General features: G+C 52.9%; 1 protein-coding gene and 1 long non-coding RNA gene across 5 annotated transcripts; one reads left to right on the top strand and one right to left on the bottom strand.

Moving 5' to 3' along the window:
• The first annotated feature begins 1179 nt into the window (after positions 1-1179).
• On the top strand, positions 1180-5783 carry LOC105497145 (kallikrein 1). Its single transcript, XM_011767950.2, has 5 exons — positions 1180-1285; positions 3108-3258; positions 4496-4779; positions 4899-5035; positions 5580-5783. The coding sequence occupies exons 1-5, from the start codon at positions 1240-1242 to the stop codon at positions 5733-5735; spliced, it is 774 nt and encodes a 257-aa protein (XP_011766252.2). The 5' UTR covers positions 1180-1239; the 3' UTR covers positions 5736-5783.
• A 43-nt stretch (positions 5784-5826) lies between these two features.
• LOC139360428 (uncharacterized) lies at positions 5827-19590 on the bottom strand. 4 transcript variants are annotated; one of them, XR_011617808.1, is made up of 6 exons: positions 19326-19590; positions 15723-15780; positions 12063-12133; positions 11209-11527; positions 6589-6715; positions 5827-6262 (listed from the first exon to the last, which is right to left on the bottom strand). It is a non-coding gene; the product is annotated as an uncharacterized lncRNA (long non-coding RNA). The 4 variants fall into 4 exon arrangements; XR_011617805.1 differs by lacking the exon at positions 15723-15780; XR_011617806.1 differs by lacking the exon at positions 15723-15780 and having other exon boundaries at positions 6589-6712.
• Between the last annotated feature and the right edge of the window lie 372 nt (positions 19591-19962).

Genomic DNA, 19962 nt, shown 5'->3' with positions numbered 1-19962 from the left:
AGCTGAGATTGCGCCACTGCACTCCAGCCTGGTGATAGAGCAAGACTCCATCTCAGGAAAAAAAAAAAATAAATAAAAAAAAAAATTTAGGTTCTGGGCTTCCTGGTAGCCATGGCAAAAAGGCAAATACTGTCCTTTTCTTAGCCAGGTCCCTGATACACAGCAGAGGCTGGAACTCTGAGCTGCTTTGATTTTACCAAAAAACCAAGACAACATGTTGGAAGCCTATGGGTTTACCATTGAGGCTGCAGGAATCTAGTTCCTAATTATCTTCAGAGACTACAAAATGTGATGTTCAAGGTAGCTGAACGTTGGAAGTACATGAACCTGGCCCATGAGACCTAAATATTGTACTGATGGAATGGGGGTTGGGGGGAGGGGTCATTGGAATCTGTGGTTAGTCTGATCGTGACCTGTGAGGGAAGGTTGTCCAGATCTCTAGGACTTTGGAGGACAGGACGTTGAGCACCCATAACTGGGAGTAAGAAGTGGGAGGCTCATTGGGACCCCAACATTGTTTGGGAGGGACGTTGGATTTTGTAATGCTAAAGAACTTACCCTGGGAGACCCCTGAAACTTCACATTCCTGGATCTGGAGGCACTAGGAATGCAGTGATGTGTACCCCAAAATTTTATTATAAAAGGAACAGTAGCTTTGGGGACCTAGGTCCTGGGTCTGGAAGTGCAAGAACCAGGGCATTCTGAAGGCCAAGGCTTATATTTCAGGGGGAACTGGCAGCTGAGATGCTAGTATCTTGGCTCTGAGCGGTGCAGGGAATCAGAGCCCTAACTGCTGATATTTGAGGGCACCAGGCCTTGGGGTGCAGGGCCTTAATTGGGACTTAGGTATATGGGGCTTTGTACCGGGGGTCACTGATTCCTCCGCCCTCCTGTTTCTGCTTCCCCTCAGTCCCCCCTTGCCTCACTGGCTGTTCCCCAGAGCAAAGCCCCAGAGCCACAGGCCCTGCCCCATTTGGCTTCAACCCCAGGAATGCGTCCAGCGTGATCCAGGGCCTGGAGAGCAGGTGCTGGCTCTCCCTCCGCGTCCACAGCTCTGGGGATCGGGGCGGGGGGGAGGTGCGATTGTTCAGCCCCCAGGCAACAGGGGAAGGGCCTTGGCCAACATCTGGGAGCCAGCAGGGCAGGGGTGGGGCTCTGAGGGGATAAGAGCTTTTAAAAGGCTCCCCAGGGAGGTTCCCCAGCTCCTCCACCTGCCGGCCCCTGGACACCTCTGTCATCATGTGGTTCCTGGTTCTGTGCCTCGCCCTGTCCCTGGGGGGGACTGGTGAGACAGTGGGGGGATGTGGGAGGGGGAACGGGCCCTGATTCTCTTGCTGCCCTCACCCCGCCAATAAGCCCTTCCCCTCCAACAGCCCAGCCTCGTCCCTCCGGCCCACAGTCTATCCTGGTTCGGGGTGCCCCAGCTCTTATCTATCTTGCATGGCCCCACCCTAAACTTCCACCCCAGCTCCTCCATGTTGTCACAGTCCTCACTCCCACACCAGATCCCTGCTCCTCCCAGGAAGCCTCAGTACTTTCTTCTCTTCCCTAGCCAACGCCCTGTCCCACCGCTTACCAAAGGGGCAGATTCTGGGCCATCTCTGTCTCTCCCTGGAGGACCCCAACTCTCCCATGGGCTTCCCCAACCCCACAGGACCCCGATCATCCCCTCCTGCCCCCTAGGTTCCCTGCGGCCACCTATTTGGCTCCTGAGTCTACAAATCCCACCACGCTCCAGTGACTTTTTCCATCCAGCTGTCCGCTCTCAACTGTGTCTTCCAGACCCTGACATCTGGTCTCCCCAATCCTTCCAGGGTCCCCCAAATTTCACCCGACAACCCTGCTTCCCAAACTGGCATGTGGGATCCCCCATCTGGTATGGGGGGTCTGCAAATGTCCCTTCCCACCCAGCACCCCCAGCTCTCCCAGGAAAAACACGTACACCCTCCCACCACAAGCTCCTTTCCTTGGGGAATTTCCATCCCAGCCCAGTCCCCAGCCCTTCTCCACCTGAATTGTTCCTGCACAGCTCTGGTTTTCTGGAACCCCACCCCAAGGATCCTGAATGCCTTCTCAGCCAGCCCTTCCGCCCTGGCCTCCCCCAAGTCCACCAGTATGTGATTCTACAACCTCACATCGAGCGGGTCCTGCATTGCATTCCCACACCTGCTCGGCGCCTGTTTTGACCACTTCTCTCATCCTCTTCCTGGGATTGAGGGCCCCACATTCCTCCAGTACCCTCAGACCATGAACCCCATCCCCTTGAGAAACAAAGATCCATCCTTCACCCTGTCCGAGAAGGACGGCCACTCACGCCTCCCTCCTCCTGAGCCCCGTCCCAGTCCTGACCCCAACTCTGTTCTCAGGGACCCAACCTCCCCTCAGATTGCCATTCCCAGTTCACAGGAAGGACCCCAAAACCTCTCGGAAGCCCACCCCTACCCTTAACCATAGCCCTTTATTTTACCCTTTAACCAGGAAGCCCTGAAATCTAACTGTCCCAGCCAAGCTGGCCCCTTCCAACCCCAGTGTAGGGACCCCAAGTCACCCCCAAACTCATCAGTCCAGATGCTCTTCTTGACCTCTCAGACCCGGTTCACTAAAGCTGCATCCTCTCCTGAACCCCCAAAGCCCAACCCAGATCCTGTTTCCCTAGCCTGGGAGCCCCTTAGCCCTCCAGATTCTTCCTTAGTGAGCCTCTGATCCTGTCTCACCCTTGGCGCCTTGATCCCTGGTTTCCAGAATCCCTTTCCACTCTCCTAACCCACCACCTCCCATCCCCCAGCCCCAGACCCCAAATGACCTGACACCCAGATGCAGTGTCGGCTCCAGACACTGTCTCATGTCTCCTACCCTGATCCCTGGGGGCTGCTCTACTGTCAGAGCATGAAATCTCCCCACCAGGGCCAGCCAGCACTCCAAAAGCCCAGGGAACAGTCCAGAGTCCCAGCCCTTCCCAACACCCCTTGCCCATGTCCCCAGACCTCCAGCCCTGGTCCTCTACCTGCAATGTCCCTTCAGACCCACAGCCCCAGCTCCTTCTCCTAGCCTTGTCCCTGGCCTCTCCTGCCAACCCTGCCCTCCCTGACCCAGCACCGCCTCTGCAGGTGCTGCGCCCCCGATTCAGTCCCGGATTGTGGGAGGCTGGGAGTGTTCCCAGCCCTGGCAGGCGGCTCTGTACCATTTCAGCACTTTCCAGTGTGGGGGCATCCTGGTGCATCCCCAGTGGGTGCTCACAGCTGCCCATTGCATCAGCGAGTGAGTAGGGGCCTGGGGCCTGGGAGGAGGGCATCTATGCTGCCACAGGATTGAGAGGCCAGTGGCATTCCCCTTGGATAACCTCAGGCAAGACGGGGAGGCTGAGGCAGAGAGGAAGGCTCTGGCGCAGGTCGCATGGCAGGGCAGAGCTGGGCTGGACACCCTCCCCAAGGCTCCCCGGGTCTCTTGGGATCTGGTTCTGCTTGTGCCTCTGTGTGACTGTGCTTTGGTCTCTATCTTTCTATCTCTTCCCTGTCTCCTTGTCTCTGCATCTCCCCTGTCTCTGTCTGTCTCTGGGTCTCTCTGTGGCATCTCCGTCACGGTGTCTCACCCTCCATCTCTCTACCCATCTCTCTCTCTCTGGGTCTCTACTTCACCCTCCCCCATCCCTACTAAAAACACACCCAGATGGGCCTAAGGGAGGCCCCAGAGTGAAGGAAGGGCTTTATCCCCAACGTGCGTGCCTGGGAGAGGCGCCTCTCCCTCTGCCCAGCCCCCCACAGGGTATCCCTCCTCTCTGGAGGGACACAGGGAACAGCTGGTTTCAGCGGGAGCTGGGTGGGGCAACTGAGGGAGGAGGAAGGAGGCGGGGCGAGAAACGCGGAGGAGGGTGCTGGGGAGGGAAGGGGGCCTCGACCTTGGACTTCAGGCCAGGCCACCTGTCCCTGGGGAGCCCGCACCACAGCCCCAGCTGCAGCTGAGCTGCTCTCAGGCCTCCCCTCCTCCCTACCTGTCCCCCCCCCCCCCAGGGCCTCCCTCCCTTTCTCTCCCACACTCGGTCACTCCTCCTTCCTCTCTGCCTCTGTTTCTCGTTCTCGCTCTGACTTCCCGCGTCCTTTTTCGTTTGTCTGCTTCTCGCTCCCTTCTGGGTTCTGTTCCCTCTTCCTCCCTCTTCCCTGGGCCTGTTTCTCGCTGTCCCTGTCTTTTCTCCTTCTCACCGACCTCTTTTTTCCTCATCCTTTTTCTCATTGCCCTCCCTTCTGCCTTTCTCACCCCTCTGTCCTTTTGAGCTCTTTTTCGCTCTGTCTCTTCATTTACCTTTTGCACTCTCACACTTTTTCATCTTCCCATTCGCTGTCTGTATTTCTCCATAACTATATCTTTCTTCCTCTGTCTCCGCCCACCCAAGTTTTTTCTCTTTCCCTTTCCCTCTTTGGGGACCCTCCCCCATGCTCCCCTGCCCCATCCTCCTTTCCCCTTCCCGTCTTCTCATCCCTCCATTCCCATCTTTCCTCAGCAATTACCAGCTCTGGCTGGGTCGCCACAACTTGTTTGATGACGAAGACACAGCCCAGTTTGTTCATGTCAGTGAGAGCTTCCCACACCCTGGCTTCAACATGAGCCTCCTGAAGAACCACACCCGCCAAGCAGATGATTACAGCCACGACCTCATGCTGCTCCGCCTGACGCAGCCTGCCGAGATCACAGACGCTGTGCAGGTCGTGGAGTTGCCCACCCAGGAACCCGAAGTGGGGAGCACCTGTTTGGCCTGCGGCTGGGGCAGCATCGAACCAGAGAATTGTATGTGGGGGCAGGCTGTGCAGCCCAAGGCGGGGATGGGGACTCCTGCCTCCCGAGGGAGAAAGGGCCAGGGAAGCAGGTGAGGTCGGGCTGCAGCCCTTTTTCTCCCGGGTTCGTAGTCTCATTTCCAGATGATCTCCAGTGTGTAGACCTCGAAATCCTGCCCAATGATGAGTGCGCCAAAGCCCACACCCAGAAGGTGACAGAGTTCATGCTGTGTGCCGGACACCTGGAAGGTGGCAAAGACACCTGTGTGGTGAGGCAGCCCTGCCCCAGGCTCTGGAAGGGCTGGGGGAGGGGACCCAGCCTCTGAACTGGCTTCTGAGAGCTAACCAGGCGTCTGCTGCACTGCTTCCCAGCTAGCTGTAGCCAGCCGCCCCGTCAGTGCCCCAGGTCCCCCTCCTTTCCCCGCCCATCCAGGGACAACTGCATCTCACCCCACACACCAGAGTTCACCGTTCCTCCTGGCAACGGGTAGTTACTATCAGAGAAAGCTCCCTGGAGAGGTGGCCTCTGCAATGCGCCCGCAGGGGCAGCATCCTGCAGATGGTCGTGCGCCTGCTCCCCGTGACCTGTCTGCAGGCACTGTCCTCCTGGACCCTGGTCCATGTGCAGAAGCTGGACCCTGAGGCCCCTTCCCCCTTGGCCAGGACTGCAGCCCCAGTCCCCTCTGTGGGAACCCCTGCCCACCTTCCTCTGGGAGTAGGCACTGGAGGCCCTGTCTGAGAGCTGGGGCTCCCCAGGCAGAACTTGGGCCCCGTCGACCTTTCTCACTCTCCCCTCCCACCTTGTGCTCCCAGGGTGATTCAGGGGGCCCGCTGACGTGTGATGGTGTGCTCCAAGGTGTCACATCATGGGGCTACATCCCTTGTGGCAGCCCCAATAAGCCTGCTGTCTTCGTCAAAGTGCTGTCATATGTGAAGTGGATCAAGGACACCATAGCGGAGAACTCCTGAATGCCCAGCCCCGTCCCCTACCCCCAGTAAAATCGAATGTGCATCAAATGTGTGTCACCTGTCTTTCCAGGTTTGGTGCACCTGGACCCACTCGGCTGAGGCTGCGGCCACCCCGGCTGTGTTAATCTTATGCCTGGAGGTCTGAGGTCACCAGCAGGTGGGGAAAGGAAGGGGCTGTGACAGGTGCAGACAGTCAGGGAAGGGCTCAGATTCCAAAGGGTAAGTCAGGGACGCCAGACCAGTTCACTCACACTAGGATGGACACTGACCTGGTGGGGAGGTGGGGGCAATGGAGGGTCCAAGGCTGAGAGGTTAGTAAGTGCTCATGTTTTATTGTGGTGGGGAAGCCAGGAAAGGTACAGAGGGATGTTACTGCAAGCCATGCCTTCCGGGGAGGGGGGGGCGTTCCGCAGAAGGGCGGAGTTTGCACCAAATGCTGAGCGGTGCTGTGTCCACCTGGGGACAAGGGTGGATATCGGAGCTGAGGCTGGAACTCCAGGAAAGAAGTTCCATGCAGACCACCCTGGCTGAGGGGGTGGAGAGTGGCTTCAGGGTGTGGCCTGCGAAGGCTAGGCACCAGGGGCAGGGCCACACAAACTAGCCACACTGCGAGCTTAGTGGGGCGCTGGACAAATGTCTGCAGAACGGGAGGGGATGTTGGACCTCTGGGGTGGCGGTGCTGTGAGGACCCAGTGGGCAGGGACAAAGCCGCAAAGGGCAGGCCCTAGAGCCATGTTTGGAGTTTGCCACCGGTCCTCTTACATCGTGGCCTGATCTAAGGGGGTGGGGCCTGAGGGGAGGTCTAATATCTGGGGCGTGGCCACGCTGAAGGGGTTGGCATGGCCATTGCTACCGGTCAGTGTCCTGAAGAGCTCGGGTCCTATTCCTGGGAGGTGCTTGGGTCTCCTTCCTGAGGGCCCAGGGTGTGCTCGGAGTCTGTCTGAGTTCCGCTGTTTGGATGTCCGCCTTGCTGTGCCCTGCTGCAAGGCCCACCCGCGATAGCTCAGCCGCTGCGCATTCAAGGGCTGCCCTCTGCTCCACATGCCCACTGGGCTTAGGTAGGACACGGCTCCTGGGAGATGGCTAGGTGGGCCGCTGGACTCCGAGTCCCACTCTCAGACACCCTCAACAGCACCCTCAAAGTTATCCAAGACACCTCGGTCACCCCAGTCATCTCCAAAGTCACCCTACTTCTGCTCTAGTCTCTGCTCGTCACCCCCCAAGGTCCCCTAGTGGCCCCATTCACATGCCAAGAACCTCCTCAGACATCCTAATGTCATCTCTTGTTGACATCTCAGAGGCTCCACAAAACACACATAGATTTGCACACAAGAAAAACTTTCAAGTCAAACACTCTAAAACCAATGTGCCCAAAAGCTTAGTTCCAGTTTACAGTGGACATTAATCCAACTTAGATTTCCAGCAGAAGAGAGTTTCACCTGTGTCTGAGCTGCTACATCTCCTCCTTTTGGCCCCTTTTCTACTTTGTCTACTTTTCAATAGTGCAAAATTGTTTTAGCCAAATAGGCTAAGACCTCGTCTGCTTTGTTTCTGGCAAACTTCACATGTCTAACACCCAACAAGAAAGAAAAAAGATCATCATATACATAGAACAGTAACAGCACTCTGGGAATTTGGGAAAATATCAGACCTCTTGGTTTTTTGTTTTTGCTTTGTTTTGTTCGTAGAGGTGGGGTCTCACTGTTACCCAGGCTGCCCACTATGCATTTCACCTAACTCACATAACCCTCCACCTAACTCACGTAACCCTGGTTGAGAGATTCTCCTGACATACGCTGCCCTCGGGGCCACAGAGGTAATCATGTGATTCTGGCTGAGCCAATCACAGTACCCCATGCCGCAGACCCTGCAATTGGCCCAAAGATGGACACATGACCAAAGCCAACCAATCAAGCTCTGCCCCAGGACTTTTTATTAGGAAGCCGTCAGAGAAGAGCAGTCTCTTCTCAAGGATTACAAGCCTGGAGCTGCCTGAGCCTTGGACCCAGCCTCATGGGGAGAGTAAAACTAAGAAGGAAAACAGACAAGAGAAAGAGCATTGAGATGACACTCAAGTCCCTGGCTCTCGTCATTCCAGAGAGCAGCTCACTCTGTGGTTTGGTCAGAATGAGTGGACATTTGCAGCTTACCTGCCTGCTATGCATTTCACCTCCTGCCCATTCCCTATTCTCAGCCCCAGTTACAGGCCAATCAGCAAACTGTACTTCACTGTCCATATAATTGGCTCAGGGTGCTCCTGTACCCCAAGCCACACAGGACCCTTGCAAGAACTACTGGTAACTTTTTTCTACTGGACTCGGCAGTTATTACCAACTGCCAAGTTGCTAACAGCTCTGCCAGTTTTTTGTCTGTCTGTTCTCAGATCCATTCCCCGCTCTGCCCTGTTCTGCACTGCAAGGACCACATTTCCCAGCCTCCTTTGCTCACCATCTTATCACTGTGTTTGGCTAATGGGAGGCACTGGCAGAAGACTAGTTCTGGGAGGAGAGGGCAAGCCAGGGTATTTATCGCCCTGTCTATCTCTGCATATGGTGGGTCTTCAGTAGTAGCTGTATCTATTCTCTGATTCTAGCCACTTCTGAGCAATCCAACCGTGAGCCTATGCCTTCCAGAGGGCTCCAGTTTCTGGACTGTAGTAATACCACCTCCTCCCTTTGTCCTTCTGGCTGAGCAGCAGCATCCTGTAGTTCCTAACCCCTGGTTTGCCTCATTGTTTCCTATTGGCTTCTCAGCTCCTCTGTTACCCATGAACCAATTCCCTGTATTTACTTCCTTCTGAAGAATCTGGAATGATTTATCTTTTTTTTTTGTTTTTTTTGTTTTGTTTTTTGAGACGGAGTCTCGCTCTGTCGCCCAGGCTGGAGTGCAGTGGCCGGATCTCAGCTCACAGCAAGCTCCGCCTTTTGGGTTCACGCCATTCTCCTGCCTCAGCCTCCCGAGTAGCTGGGACTACAGGCGCCTGCCACCTCGCCCGGCTAGTTTTTTGTATTTTTTAGTAGAGACGGGGTTTCACCAGGTTAGACAGGATGGTCTCGATCTCCTGACCTTGTGATCTGCCCATCTCGGCCTCCCAAAGTGCTAGGATTACAGGCTTGAGCCACTGTGCCCGGCCATGATTTATTTTCCTAACTGGATTCTGACTTGCCACTACCTAGAGCCTTGAGAATGAAGCCAATCCAAGTAGCCAAAAAACAGTAATATCTGATACTATCACTTGGGCCCCTGGATCCAGCCATGCCTGAAGGCATTCCTACCCTTACCATTTTTCACTCAGGTGATTCTATAAAGGATCACCTAGCTAGTTCAAGTTAGTTCACTCAAGCTAATACAACTAGTTCACTCAAGCTAGTTCAAGTTAAGAGTTTGTGTCACTTGTGGTTGGGCACAATGGCTCACATCTGTAATCCCAGCACTTTGGGAGGCCGAGGCAGGTGGATCATCTGAGGTCAGGAGTTCGAGACTAGCCTGGCCAACATGGTGAAAATCCATCTCTACTAAAAATACAAAAGTTAGCCAGGCATGGTGGCAGGCACCTGTAATCCCAGCTACTTGGGAGGCTGAGGCAGAAGAATCGCTTGAAACCGGGGGGTGAAGGTCTCAGTGAACCGAGATCACATCACTGCACTCCAGCCTGGGTGAAAGAGTAAAACTCCGTCTCAAATAAAAAAAGTTAAAAAAAAAAAAATTTTAAAGAGTTTATGTCACTTGTGACCCAAAAACTCCTGACTAATTCAAGTCCCTTCCTTGGGACAGCAGGGAGCACAGAATTCAATGTTCCCTGCATACCAACTCCAAAATCACAATCAAAACCTAAAAATAAGTAATGAGAATTTAAAAAAACAGAACTGAATGTTCATTAAAAATCTGGAGGGAGAAACTCCCAAAGCCAAGAAGCAATTAATAAAGTCACAGAGACAAAGGTGAAGAAATTAAACTACCTAAAAATTCCAAGGCCGGGCAAAGTGGCTCATACCGGTAATCCCAGCACTTTGAGAGGCTGGGGCGGGCAGATTGCTTGAGCTCATAAGTTTGAGACCAGCCTGGGCAACATGGCAAAACTCCATCCACCTCTACCAAAAATACAAAAATACAGCTGGGTATAGTAGCGTTCCCCTGTAGTCCCAACTACTTGGGAGGCAGAGGTGAAAGGATGGCTTGAACCTGAGAGGCAGAGGTTACAGTAAGCCAAGATCTCATGCCAGTGCACTCCCGCCTGGGTGATAGAGCAAGACTTTGTCTCAGAAAAAAAAAAAATTCTAGATTTATGTACCTTAAAAAATAATGATAAGGGCCGGGCACGGTGGCTTATGCCTGTAATCCCAGAACTTTGGGAGGCCAAGGAGAGTGGATCACCTGAGGTTAGGCATTCGAGACCAGTCTGACCAACATGGTGAAACCCCATCTCTATTAAAAATACAAAAAAATGAGCCAGGCCTGGTGGCACCAATTACCTACAATTCCCAGGTCAGTATCCAAGACTCTCCACCAGCCAGGAACAGTCACCGGGTCGGTATCCAAGAGCCTCCACCAGCCAGCAGCAATCGCCCGGTCAACATCCAAGACCCCTTGCCAATTATTCATAATCACCAGGTCAGTATCCAAGACCCTACAACAGCTATCAGCAGTCAACAGATCAGTATCCCAGAAACACCAGCCATTACCTACAGCCACCATTTCAGTATGCAAGGTGCTTCACCAATTTTCCAAACTCGCTGCTTCAGTATCCAAGGCTTTCACCTCCTGACTAATCATCAGTTATCCCCAGCAACAAAGATCATGGCCAAAACTACCTGTCAACAACCAAGACTGCCCACTTAAGTGTTCCAACCCCCAAGTTCCAAGCCTGGGCCATTATCAATGTGCCCCCATCACTTACCTACAGCCCCGAGCCCAGTATCAAAAGCATTGAATCAGTTATCTGGGAGTCCCAGGAGAGTCTGAAGGCAAGTGTGCTCAGCTCTGAACTCAACCAAGGTCCTCTAGACAACATCCAAAACCTCTCATTGTGCAGCTCCATTGAGGTCAATTCTGGCAGGTATGAGGCAGTGCCCAGGCCGGAGGCCAGGTTCTGAGCTAGACTTCTGGGGGAGGACTCCTGCCTGCATGAGTATGACCAAGATGCTTGGAAGGCCTGCCCTGTCCGTACCACTCCTGGGACCCATCTCTCCACTTTATCCCAGGGACCCCTTCACCTGCCACAGAACAGTTTCTTCCTTCCCTGCAATGATCTTCACAGGCACTTTATGATTCTCACCACCCCAGGGTGGTCCTCCCAGCCACGGGATGGTCCTCCTTGCCATAGGATGATCCTCACTGACTGAAATGGTCCTCACTGACTGAGATGGTCCTCACTGCCCCAGAGTAATCCTCACTGCCCCAGGATGGTCCTCACAGCACTGGGATGGTCCTTATTGTCATAGGATAGTCCCCACTGCCCCAGGATAATCCTCACCGCCCTGGGATGGTCCTCACTGCTCCGGGATGGTCCTCACTGCTCCAGGATGGTCCTCACTGCCCTGGGATAGCCCTCACTGCTCCGGGATGGTCCTCACCGCCCTGGGATGGTCCTCACTCCTCCGGGATGGTCCTCACCGCCCTGGGATGGTCGTCACTGCTCCGGGATGGTCCTCACCGCCCTGGGATGGTCGTCACTGCTCCGGGATGGTCCTCACCGCCCTGGGATGGTCCTCACTGCTCCGGGATGGTCCTCACCGCCCTGGGATGGTCCTCACTGCTCCGGGATGGTCCTCACTGCCCTGGGATGGTCCTCACTGCCATGGGATGGTCGTCACTGCTCCGGGATGGTCCTCACTACTCCGGGATGGTCCTCACTGCTCCGGGATGGTCCTCACTGCCCTGGGATAGCCCTCACTGCCCTGGGATGGCCCTCACTGCTCTAGAATGATTCTCACTGCCCTGGGATAGTACTCACTGGTCCAGGATGGTCCTCACTGCCCCAGGATTATCCTCACCACCCTGGGATGGTCCTCACTGCCCGAGATGGCCCTTACTTCCCTGGGGTGGTCCTCACTGCCCGGGATGGTCCTCATTGCCTGAGATGATCCTCACTGCCCGAGATGGCCCTTACTTCCCTGGGGTGGTCCTCACTGCCTAAGATGGTCCTCCTTGCCTGAGATGGTCCTCACTCCCTGGGATGGTCCTCACTCCCCGGGATGGTCCTCACTGCCTCAGAGGGTTCTCACTGCTCTAGGATTGTCCTCACAGCCATAGAGTGGTCCTCGCTTCTGGGAATGTTCCTCACTGCCCACCCCACTTCTCACTGCCCAAGAAGCTGCCCTCACCAACCTAGAGGTAGATCCTCAGTGCTAGAAGTATCAGTCTCAATGTCTCTTCTCTGGAGTCCAATTTAAATTTTCCTAAAATGAGAATAAACAATTTGCAAGAATAGGCCGGGCGCGGTGGCTCACGCCCGTAATCCCAGCACTTTGGGAGGCCGAGACGGGCAGATCACGAGGTCAGGAGATCGAGACCATCCTGGCTAACACGGTGAAACCCCGTCTCTACTAAAAAATACAAAAAACTAGCCGGGCGAGGTGGCGGGCGCCTATAGTCCCAGCTACTCGGGAGGCTGAGGCAGGAGAATGGCGTGAACCTGGGGGGCGGAGCTTGCAGTGAGCTGAGATCCGGCCACTGCACTCCAGCCTGGGCGACAGAGCGAGACTCCGTCTCAAAAAAAAAAAAAAAAAAAATTGCAAGAATAAAAAATTTACTCCCACACCAACTGGTGACCCTTGTCCCCATGCTCAGAGCCTGGGCCAATCGTGGTGTTCCTGATTATCTTCCTTCCCCAGACTTGCCGGACCTTTCCTGGGCCTTCCTCCTCTTCTCCAGCATCACCAGCTTCTGCCTTTGCATAGCCCTAAGAAGCACCAACCTCTTTACTGGCTCCAACCCCTCCGTGCTGGATTTCTTCACGTTCATCACCAGCATCCTGACAGGCACGGCACTTCCCTCAGGAACCAAGGTGAGGAGCACCTCCTCCAGTGCCAATCATGAAACCCAGTCCCATCCCCACCGCACTCCAATCCCATCCCCATCCTCACTATCATCTGCAATCCCAAACCCATCTCCTTCCAAATCTCTAACCCATTTCAATAAAAAACGTCAACCACCAGCCCAACCCTATCTCCAGCCCCAACATCAGCCGCCACTTCAACTCCCATCTCCATCACCAACACATCTCAAACTCATTCACATCCCTTTCCCTCATGTCCCTACTCCATCTCAATTCTACATTCTTTCCAATCACCAAACCATCCTCATTACCATCCCCAACCTCTCCATACATCTCAACAACCAACTTAGCACCAGGCCCAACCATCCTCAACGTATGTTTCAAATGCAAACCAATTATATCATCTGTGAACTTCAATGCCAGACTCAATCGAATCCATTCCCAACTCCATCCTCTTACTCATATCCAATCCATTCTCATCCCCAACCATAACCTATCCTCATCCACAACCCACTCCCATCCCAACCCGCCTCCAACCATAACCCATCCCCACAACAATCCAGTTCTAACCATAACCCAACCCCATCCTCATCCCCGACCACAACCCATCCCCATCCCAACCCACCCCCAGCCAGACCATCCCTGTTCCAACCCATCCCCAACCACAAACCACTCTATTTCAACCCATCCTTACCCCCAACCATAACCCACCCCCAACCACAACTCACCCCAACTACGACCCACCTTCAACCACAACCCATCCCGACTACAACCCATTCCCAGCACCACTCTCAACCTCGTCCTCTATCACTCAAACTTCAACCTCTACCCAATACCCAATCCTATCTCTCTAAACTCATCCCAAATCCTGTCCCACCATCACCAGCAGCTCTGTGATTTTGTTCAAACTACTTCATCTCTCCAAGCCACAGTTTTCTCATCTGTAGGATTGGGACAAAATTTGCTGCCACGTGGAAATGTACTGAGGATTGAATTAGAAATGTCAGTACTTAGCCGAATGCGGTGGCTCACACCAGCACTTTGGGAGGCGGAGGCAGGCAGATCACCTGAGGTCAGGAGTCCAAGACCAGCTTGGCCAAGATGGTGAAACCCCATCTCTCCCAAAAAACGCAAACATTAGCCAGGCATGGTGGATTGCATCTGTAGTCCCAGCTACTGAGGTGGCTGAGGTGGGAGATCACTTGAACCCAGGAGGCAGAGGTTGCAATGAGCCAGCATTGCACCACTGCACTCCAGCCTGGGCAACAGAGTGAGACCCTGTCTCAAAAAAAAAAAAAAAAAAAAAAAAAAAGGAATAAAAGAAAATGTCAGTACTCAATGGTAGCTATTTAACTGTGTACAAGTTCTTACCACGATAATCCTCCCAACCCCAGCCAAATAACTTAAAATTAATATTCAAATTAGAATAGTTTAGTTTCCATGCATGTGCCCAATCATACTTTAAGAGAGGGTTAATTTGGAAATTAGGGATATTGTGTTCCTGTCCCTTGTAGTAATTGATCACAACTTTTAGTTGCTTCAGGAAAACATTCTTGCAGAGTGATAATAAGGTCAAGAATAGAGAACATTCAACTTCCTATTTCCTTGTTAGTAAAAAGCATCTGGCCGGGCGTGGAGGCTCACGCCTGTAATCCCAGCACTTTGGGAGTCCCAGGCGGGTGGATCACGAGGTCAGGAGTTCAGACCAGCCTGGCCAACATAGTGAAACCCCGTCTCTCCTAAAAATACAAAAATTAGCCGGGCATGGTGGTACATGCTTGTAGTCCCAGTTACTCGGGAGGCTGAGGCAGGAGAATCGCTTGAACCTGGGAGGCGGAGGTTGCGGTGAGCCAAAATTGCGCCACTGCACTCCAGCCTGGGCAACAGACTCTGTCTCAAAAAAAAAGAAAAAGAAAAAAAGCATTTACCTAGTTTATCTAGTAGCTCTTCCTAATTGTTTAAATACAAAGTACAGAGGCCGGGCGCGGTGGCTCAAGCCTGTAATCCCAGCACTTTGGGAGGCCGAGACGGGCGGATCACGAGGTCAGGAGATCGAGACCATCCTGGCTAACACGGTGAAACCCCGTCTCTACTAAAAAATACAAAAAAAAAACTAGCCGGGCGAGGTGGTGGGCGCCTGTAGTCCCAGCTACTCGGGAGGCTGAGGCAGGAGAATGGTCTAAACCCGGGAGGCGGAGCTTGCAGTGAGCTGAGATCCGGCCACTGCACCCCAGCCTGGGCGACAGAGCAAGACTCTGTCTCAAAAAAAAAAAAAAAAAAAATACAAAGTACAAGGTATAGAACATTGCACAAAAAAACTATGAGATTTTAAAAAAGTATAGAAAACACGTTCGTTTTAAACCATCTATAACAGAACATTTTTCTATAAGAAAATCATTTATGTCTATTTCTCCTTTTAATTAAACAGAAAATACCTTTTATATTATTTTTCAATAACATCAGACAAAACTACCCAGTACTCCACTGTCCAGGGGAAAAAGTCTTTTCCTATTCACAAATTATCTTTTTTTTTTTTTTTTTTTTTTTTTTTTTTGAGACGGAGTCTTGCTCTGTCGCCCAGGCTGGAGTGCAGTGGCCAGATCTCAGCTCACTGCAAGCTCCGCCTCCCCGGTTCACGCCATTCTCCTGTCTCAGCCTCCCGAGTAGTTGGGACTACAGGCGCCTGCCACCTCGCCCAGCTAGTTTTTTGTATTTTTTTAGTAGAGACGGGGTTTCACCGTGGTAGCCAGGATGGTCTCAATCTCCTGACCTCGTGATCCGCCCGTCTCGGCCTCCCAAAGCGCTGGGATTACAGGCTTGAGCCACCGCGCCCGGCCCACAAATTATCTTTAATTCATGTCATTCCAATATATCCAGAATGACCAAGTTCCTCGTCTATTGCTTCAGAAGCCCTAAAGACCCAATACAATGAAAATAATCAATCCCAATCCCAAAGGGCTTGCTGTGTACCAGGAAATGTGCCAACCTACCAGCTGGCACTCAGCTTCTAGCTGACCTGGGCCAGTGTCTTCCTCTTCCTGATGACCACTGTGGGAGAGGATGAAGTTGGGTTTGGGCACGGGTTCAGGGATGCAGACAGGAATCTTGTGGGATAGCATTTGGGACAGGGGTGGGGTTGTGGACAGGGCTGGATAGGAAGTGACGAAGTGGGAGGTGGGATTGGGGATGCACGTGGGGCTGGATAATGAGGATGGGACTGGGTTGGAGTTTGGGAATGGGTTAGGGACAGTGTAGGGGATGAAGGTGAGTTTCGGTTTAGGGATGGGTTTGGGAATAGGTTAGGGGATAAGATGGAACTGGTGATGGGTTTAAGAATAGTTTTGGGGATGGGGTTTGACGCAGAGCAGGGCATGCAACTGGGCTTGGGGACAGGACTGTGATTGGGATTGGGCAGATGAACTCTGTGTCTCATCTCCTGTGCCCTCTTCCTCTCCACAAGGCTTCTCGTCCTATCTGAATTACATGTACTTCTGGTCTATCCTGGCGCTCCAGCCCATCCGGACCTAAGGCATGTGAATGATCCCACTGTGGGCTTGCTCCCACGGCACTCTGTCAAGCGTCTGATGACCCTGCTCTCTGGCCCCTCACCCCACCAAGATGCGTCTTTTTTCAGTCCCTTATGACCCGCCTCAATCCTGATTCATAATATATCTTTTAAAATAATCTGTATTTTCTGCCCAGAATATTCTTTAATTTAGCTCCGAGCCTTGGAAGCATTGGTGGAACTGAAACCCCTCTCTGGGGCCATCTTTGGGCCCTCTGGGCTACGTAGAGGGATAGGGAAAGGAAGGGAAGGGACTCATAAGTAAGGGACTCAAGGCACAAGGTCAACCAAGAGGCCAAGCCAGTGGTCCCTGGCATACACACAGTGCTTAATCAGTGTTTGCCGAATATCTCAGTCTCCCCAAACCCTTTTAGCTTCATCCTTTATTTTTGTGGTCCTTAATAATTCACCCTTCCGGAGGCAAATTTCCCCCTGCACCCACACTTCACCTCCTGCCCTTACCAGTAGCTCCTTCCACCACCCTTTCTTTTCCCCAATGTCCCCCAGTAGAGGACTGTGTAACGGCCCTTTGAAGATGGTTTGGGGCTAACAGAGAGCCATTTCCTGGACAGGGCAGAGTTGCAAGTCAAGTACAAAGTCATATCATTGTCCTACAGGGCCTTGGCCTGGGGCTGCCATCTATCTCCCTCTCCTACAGTGGCTAAGCTGCCTGGCTTTGAGTCTAGGCTCTGTCACTCAGTAGCTCTGTGACCAGAGGCAAGGTGTGGAACCCATCTGTAAAAGGAGGATAATAATAGTAGTTTAATCTAGATAGGATTTAACACAATGCCTGGCCCATAGTGTGTGCTCTTTCTGTACTATTGCAATAATCCTACCCCGTTTCCTGCAAAAGGCTCCCAAATTTATTTACTTACTTACTTAATTTTGAGATAGGGTATCTCTCTGTCACGTAGGCTGGAGTGCAGTGGCGCAACAGCTCATTGCAGCCTCAACCTCCTGGGCTCAAGCGATTCTCCCACCTCAGCCTCCTGAGTAGCTGGCTCCACAGGCATGTGACACCACGCCTGGCTAATTTTAATTTTTTTTTTGTAGACATTGATCTCTCTTATATTGCTCAGTCTGGTCTCAAGCTTCTGGGCTCAAGCCATTCTCCCGCTTCGGCCTCCCAAAGTGCCGGGATTATAGGGTTAAACCACTACTCCTGGCTGCAAATTTCATCTTTAAACACAGATGGGGCTGCAACTATGTGCCAGACACTGGATGGATAGCACTGATCAAACCAGACACAAATCCTTATCCTTATGGAATTGACACTCGGCAGGGCAGCAAAATATGTCCATAAACAGGTAGTTAGGGCCGGGCATGGTGGCTCACACCTGTAATCGCAGCACTTTAGGAGGCTGAGGTGGGTAGATGGCTTGAGCCCAGAAGTTCAAAACCAGCCTAGGCAACAGGGCGAAACCCTGTCCTACAAAAAATACAAAAATTATCTGGGCATGGTGGTGTCCTCTTGTAGTCTTAGCTACACGAAGGCTGAGGCAGATGGACTGATTAAGCCTGAGAAGTCGAGGCTGTGATGAGCAGTATTATGCCACTGCATTCCAGCCTGGGTGACAGAGCGAGACCCTGTCTCAAAATATAAAATAAAATAAAGCAGATAATAGGTTAGAGGTAAATGTTATGAGGAAAAATATAGGAGGGTAAGTGAGATGGGATTGAGAAGAAGAGAGCCTCATAGTCGTATAAAGTGGAGGCAAGGAGGTCAGGGCACTCCACTCCAGGATGACATCTGAGCAGGGACAGGACCAAGGGAGGCAGAAAACCATGCAGATGGGGGGAAACAGTTCCAGGCAGAGGACAGCACGTGCAAAGTCCCTGAAGTAAAAACGTCCTTGGCAGGTTCTAGGAGCACCAGGGAGGCCAAGGGAGAGGAAAGAGATGCAGGCTGAGAGGGGACAGGGGCCAGATCACCCAGGGCTGCATGGGTCACAGTGAGGACTTTACTTTTATGCTGGAGTTAGGCAGCAGCCAGTGACATAAATGTCTCTTATTTCCTTAAGAGAGGAATGTAGGTCTCTTCCTTTTACTTCAGACCACAAGGTTCATGAAAGGAATCTCCTCACTGACCAGGGACCCACTACACAAAACGTGTTCAATTCACACAAAGGAGCCCTTTGATATTGTTTGTTGAATGAGATAATTCTGTATGTACTCATATGGGAAACAACTTATGGGACAAATTAGAGTGGAAAAAAGTATCTTTATTCATTGTGTGTGTGTATGTGTGTGTGTGTGTGTATAAAGTCCACACCAGGCCAGGCCTGGTGGCTCACACCTGTAATCCCAGTGCTTTGGGAGGTTGAGGCAGGCGGATCACTTGAGGTCAGGAGTTCAAGACCAGCCTGGTCAACATGGTGAAACCCTGTCTCTACTAAACATACAAAAAAATTAGCTGGGCGTGGTGATGGGCACCTGTAATCCCAGCTACTCGGGAGGCTGAGGCACGAGAACTGCTTGAACTCGGGAGGCAGAGGGTGAAGTGAGCTGAAATCAGGTCACTGCACTCCAGCCTGGGCCACAGAGCAAGACTCCACCTGAAAAAATGAAACATAAATAAAGTCCACCCCAAACTGTTGACAGTGAAACTCCTAGAAAGTGAGTTTGGAGTAGAGAAGTTTCATTTTTTTATTTTAAAAATAATCATATAAGTGGAAAGACTGTATAATCGTATCAGTGGAAAGATACTCCTCAGCTCTCCAACCCTACCAAGAATGCAGGCCCCCAGGCCTTAGACCATCAAAAGTGGGTGTGAGCCCCAAAAGCCTCCCTCAGCTACACGAGTCCCAGCTCCCAACCCCCTCTCCTCCGAAACAAGGGAATCGCGACCCCAGCCCCTCCTCCCTCAGATCCAGAAGTGCAGACCCCCAGCCCCTCCTCCCTCAGACCCAGGAGTCCAGGTCCCCAGTCCCTCCTCCCTCAGACCCAGGAGTCCGGGACCTCATCTCCCGCTTCTCCAGACCCAGGGTCCTTCCGGCCCTTGCTTCCCTGCTCTAGACCGGCCTCTCACCGTGTAGGCTCCGCCTTTAACTCTGCGCCACGTGGGCGCTTTCCCAGGACGGCCCCCTGTCAATCTCCGCACTGGCCCCCGCCTCCCGACCCATGGCGGGGACTTAATTTCGGTCCGGCCCTTCGGCTTGGGCCCCGCCTCTGCAGCCTCAGCTCTAACCCCGGCCGCGCAAATAGTCCCAGCGGCTTCTCTTTCGGGTCGGGCCGCCCTTGGGGGCCTTTCACTTCACGGCCCATCTTTGGTGCTGTCTTCAGAGTTGCCGGACGCAGGTAACAAGACAATCGTTTCCATCATGTCCTTGCCCCTTTTTGTCAGCCCCAGAGACAACGTCTCCTCGCTTGTTCAGGAAGATTCTAGCGGAAGCAGGCAGTATTCCTTTTCCTAAGCATGAAATGGGGTTTCCCAAACAGGCGTGTGTATTGGACGCCTCTGGCGGAGAGCAGGCTGGCGCCGAGGCCCGGCCTTGAGAGCGGCGCGCACTATAAAGTGGCGCATACTGCAACTCGCGTTCGCTTTGTCGAGAGAAATGCTGGGGTGAGGTTCTTAATTGTGGCTTTTTCCCGGCTGTGTGGCGGGGCTTTGAGATGATGGACGCACGTGTCCTGAAGGTCTCGAGGTTGGAACGGGAGCGGCCAGG

The sequence above is a fragment of the Macaca nemestrina genome, chromosome 20 (assembly GCF_043159975.1).
Source record: "Macaca nemestrina isolate mMacNem1 chromosome 20, mMacNem.hap1, whole genome shotgun sequence".
Classification (NCBI taxonomy): Eukaryota; Metazoa; Chordata; class Mammalia; order Primates; family Cercopithecidae; genus Macaca; species Macaca nemestrina.
The sequence above is the reverse complement of the archived record's forward strand: the minus strand, read 5'-3'. Positions and strand labels throughout refer to the sequence as shown.

Bases quoted from the DNA above. Each gene is read 5' to 3' on its own strand.
- LOC105497145 (XM_011767950.2), top strand. From the start codon at position 1,240: ATGTGGTTCCTGGTTCTGTGCCTCGCCCTGTCCCTGGGGGGGACTG. The intron at 1,286-3,107 runs GTGAGACAGTGG...CCGCCTCTGCAG, and splicing joins CCTGTCCCTGGGGGGGACTG to GTGCTGCGCCCCCGATTCAG. The intron at 3,259-4,495 runs GTGAGTAGGGGC...ATCTTTCCTCAG, and splicing joins GCTGCCCATTGCATCAGCGA to CAATTACCAGCTCTGGCTGG.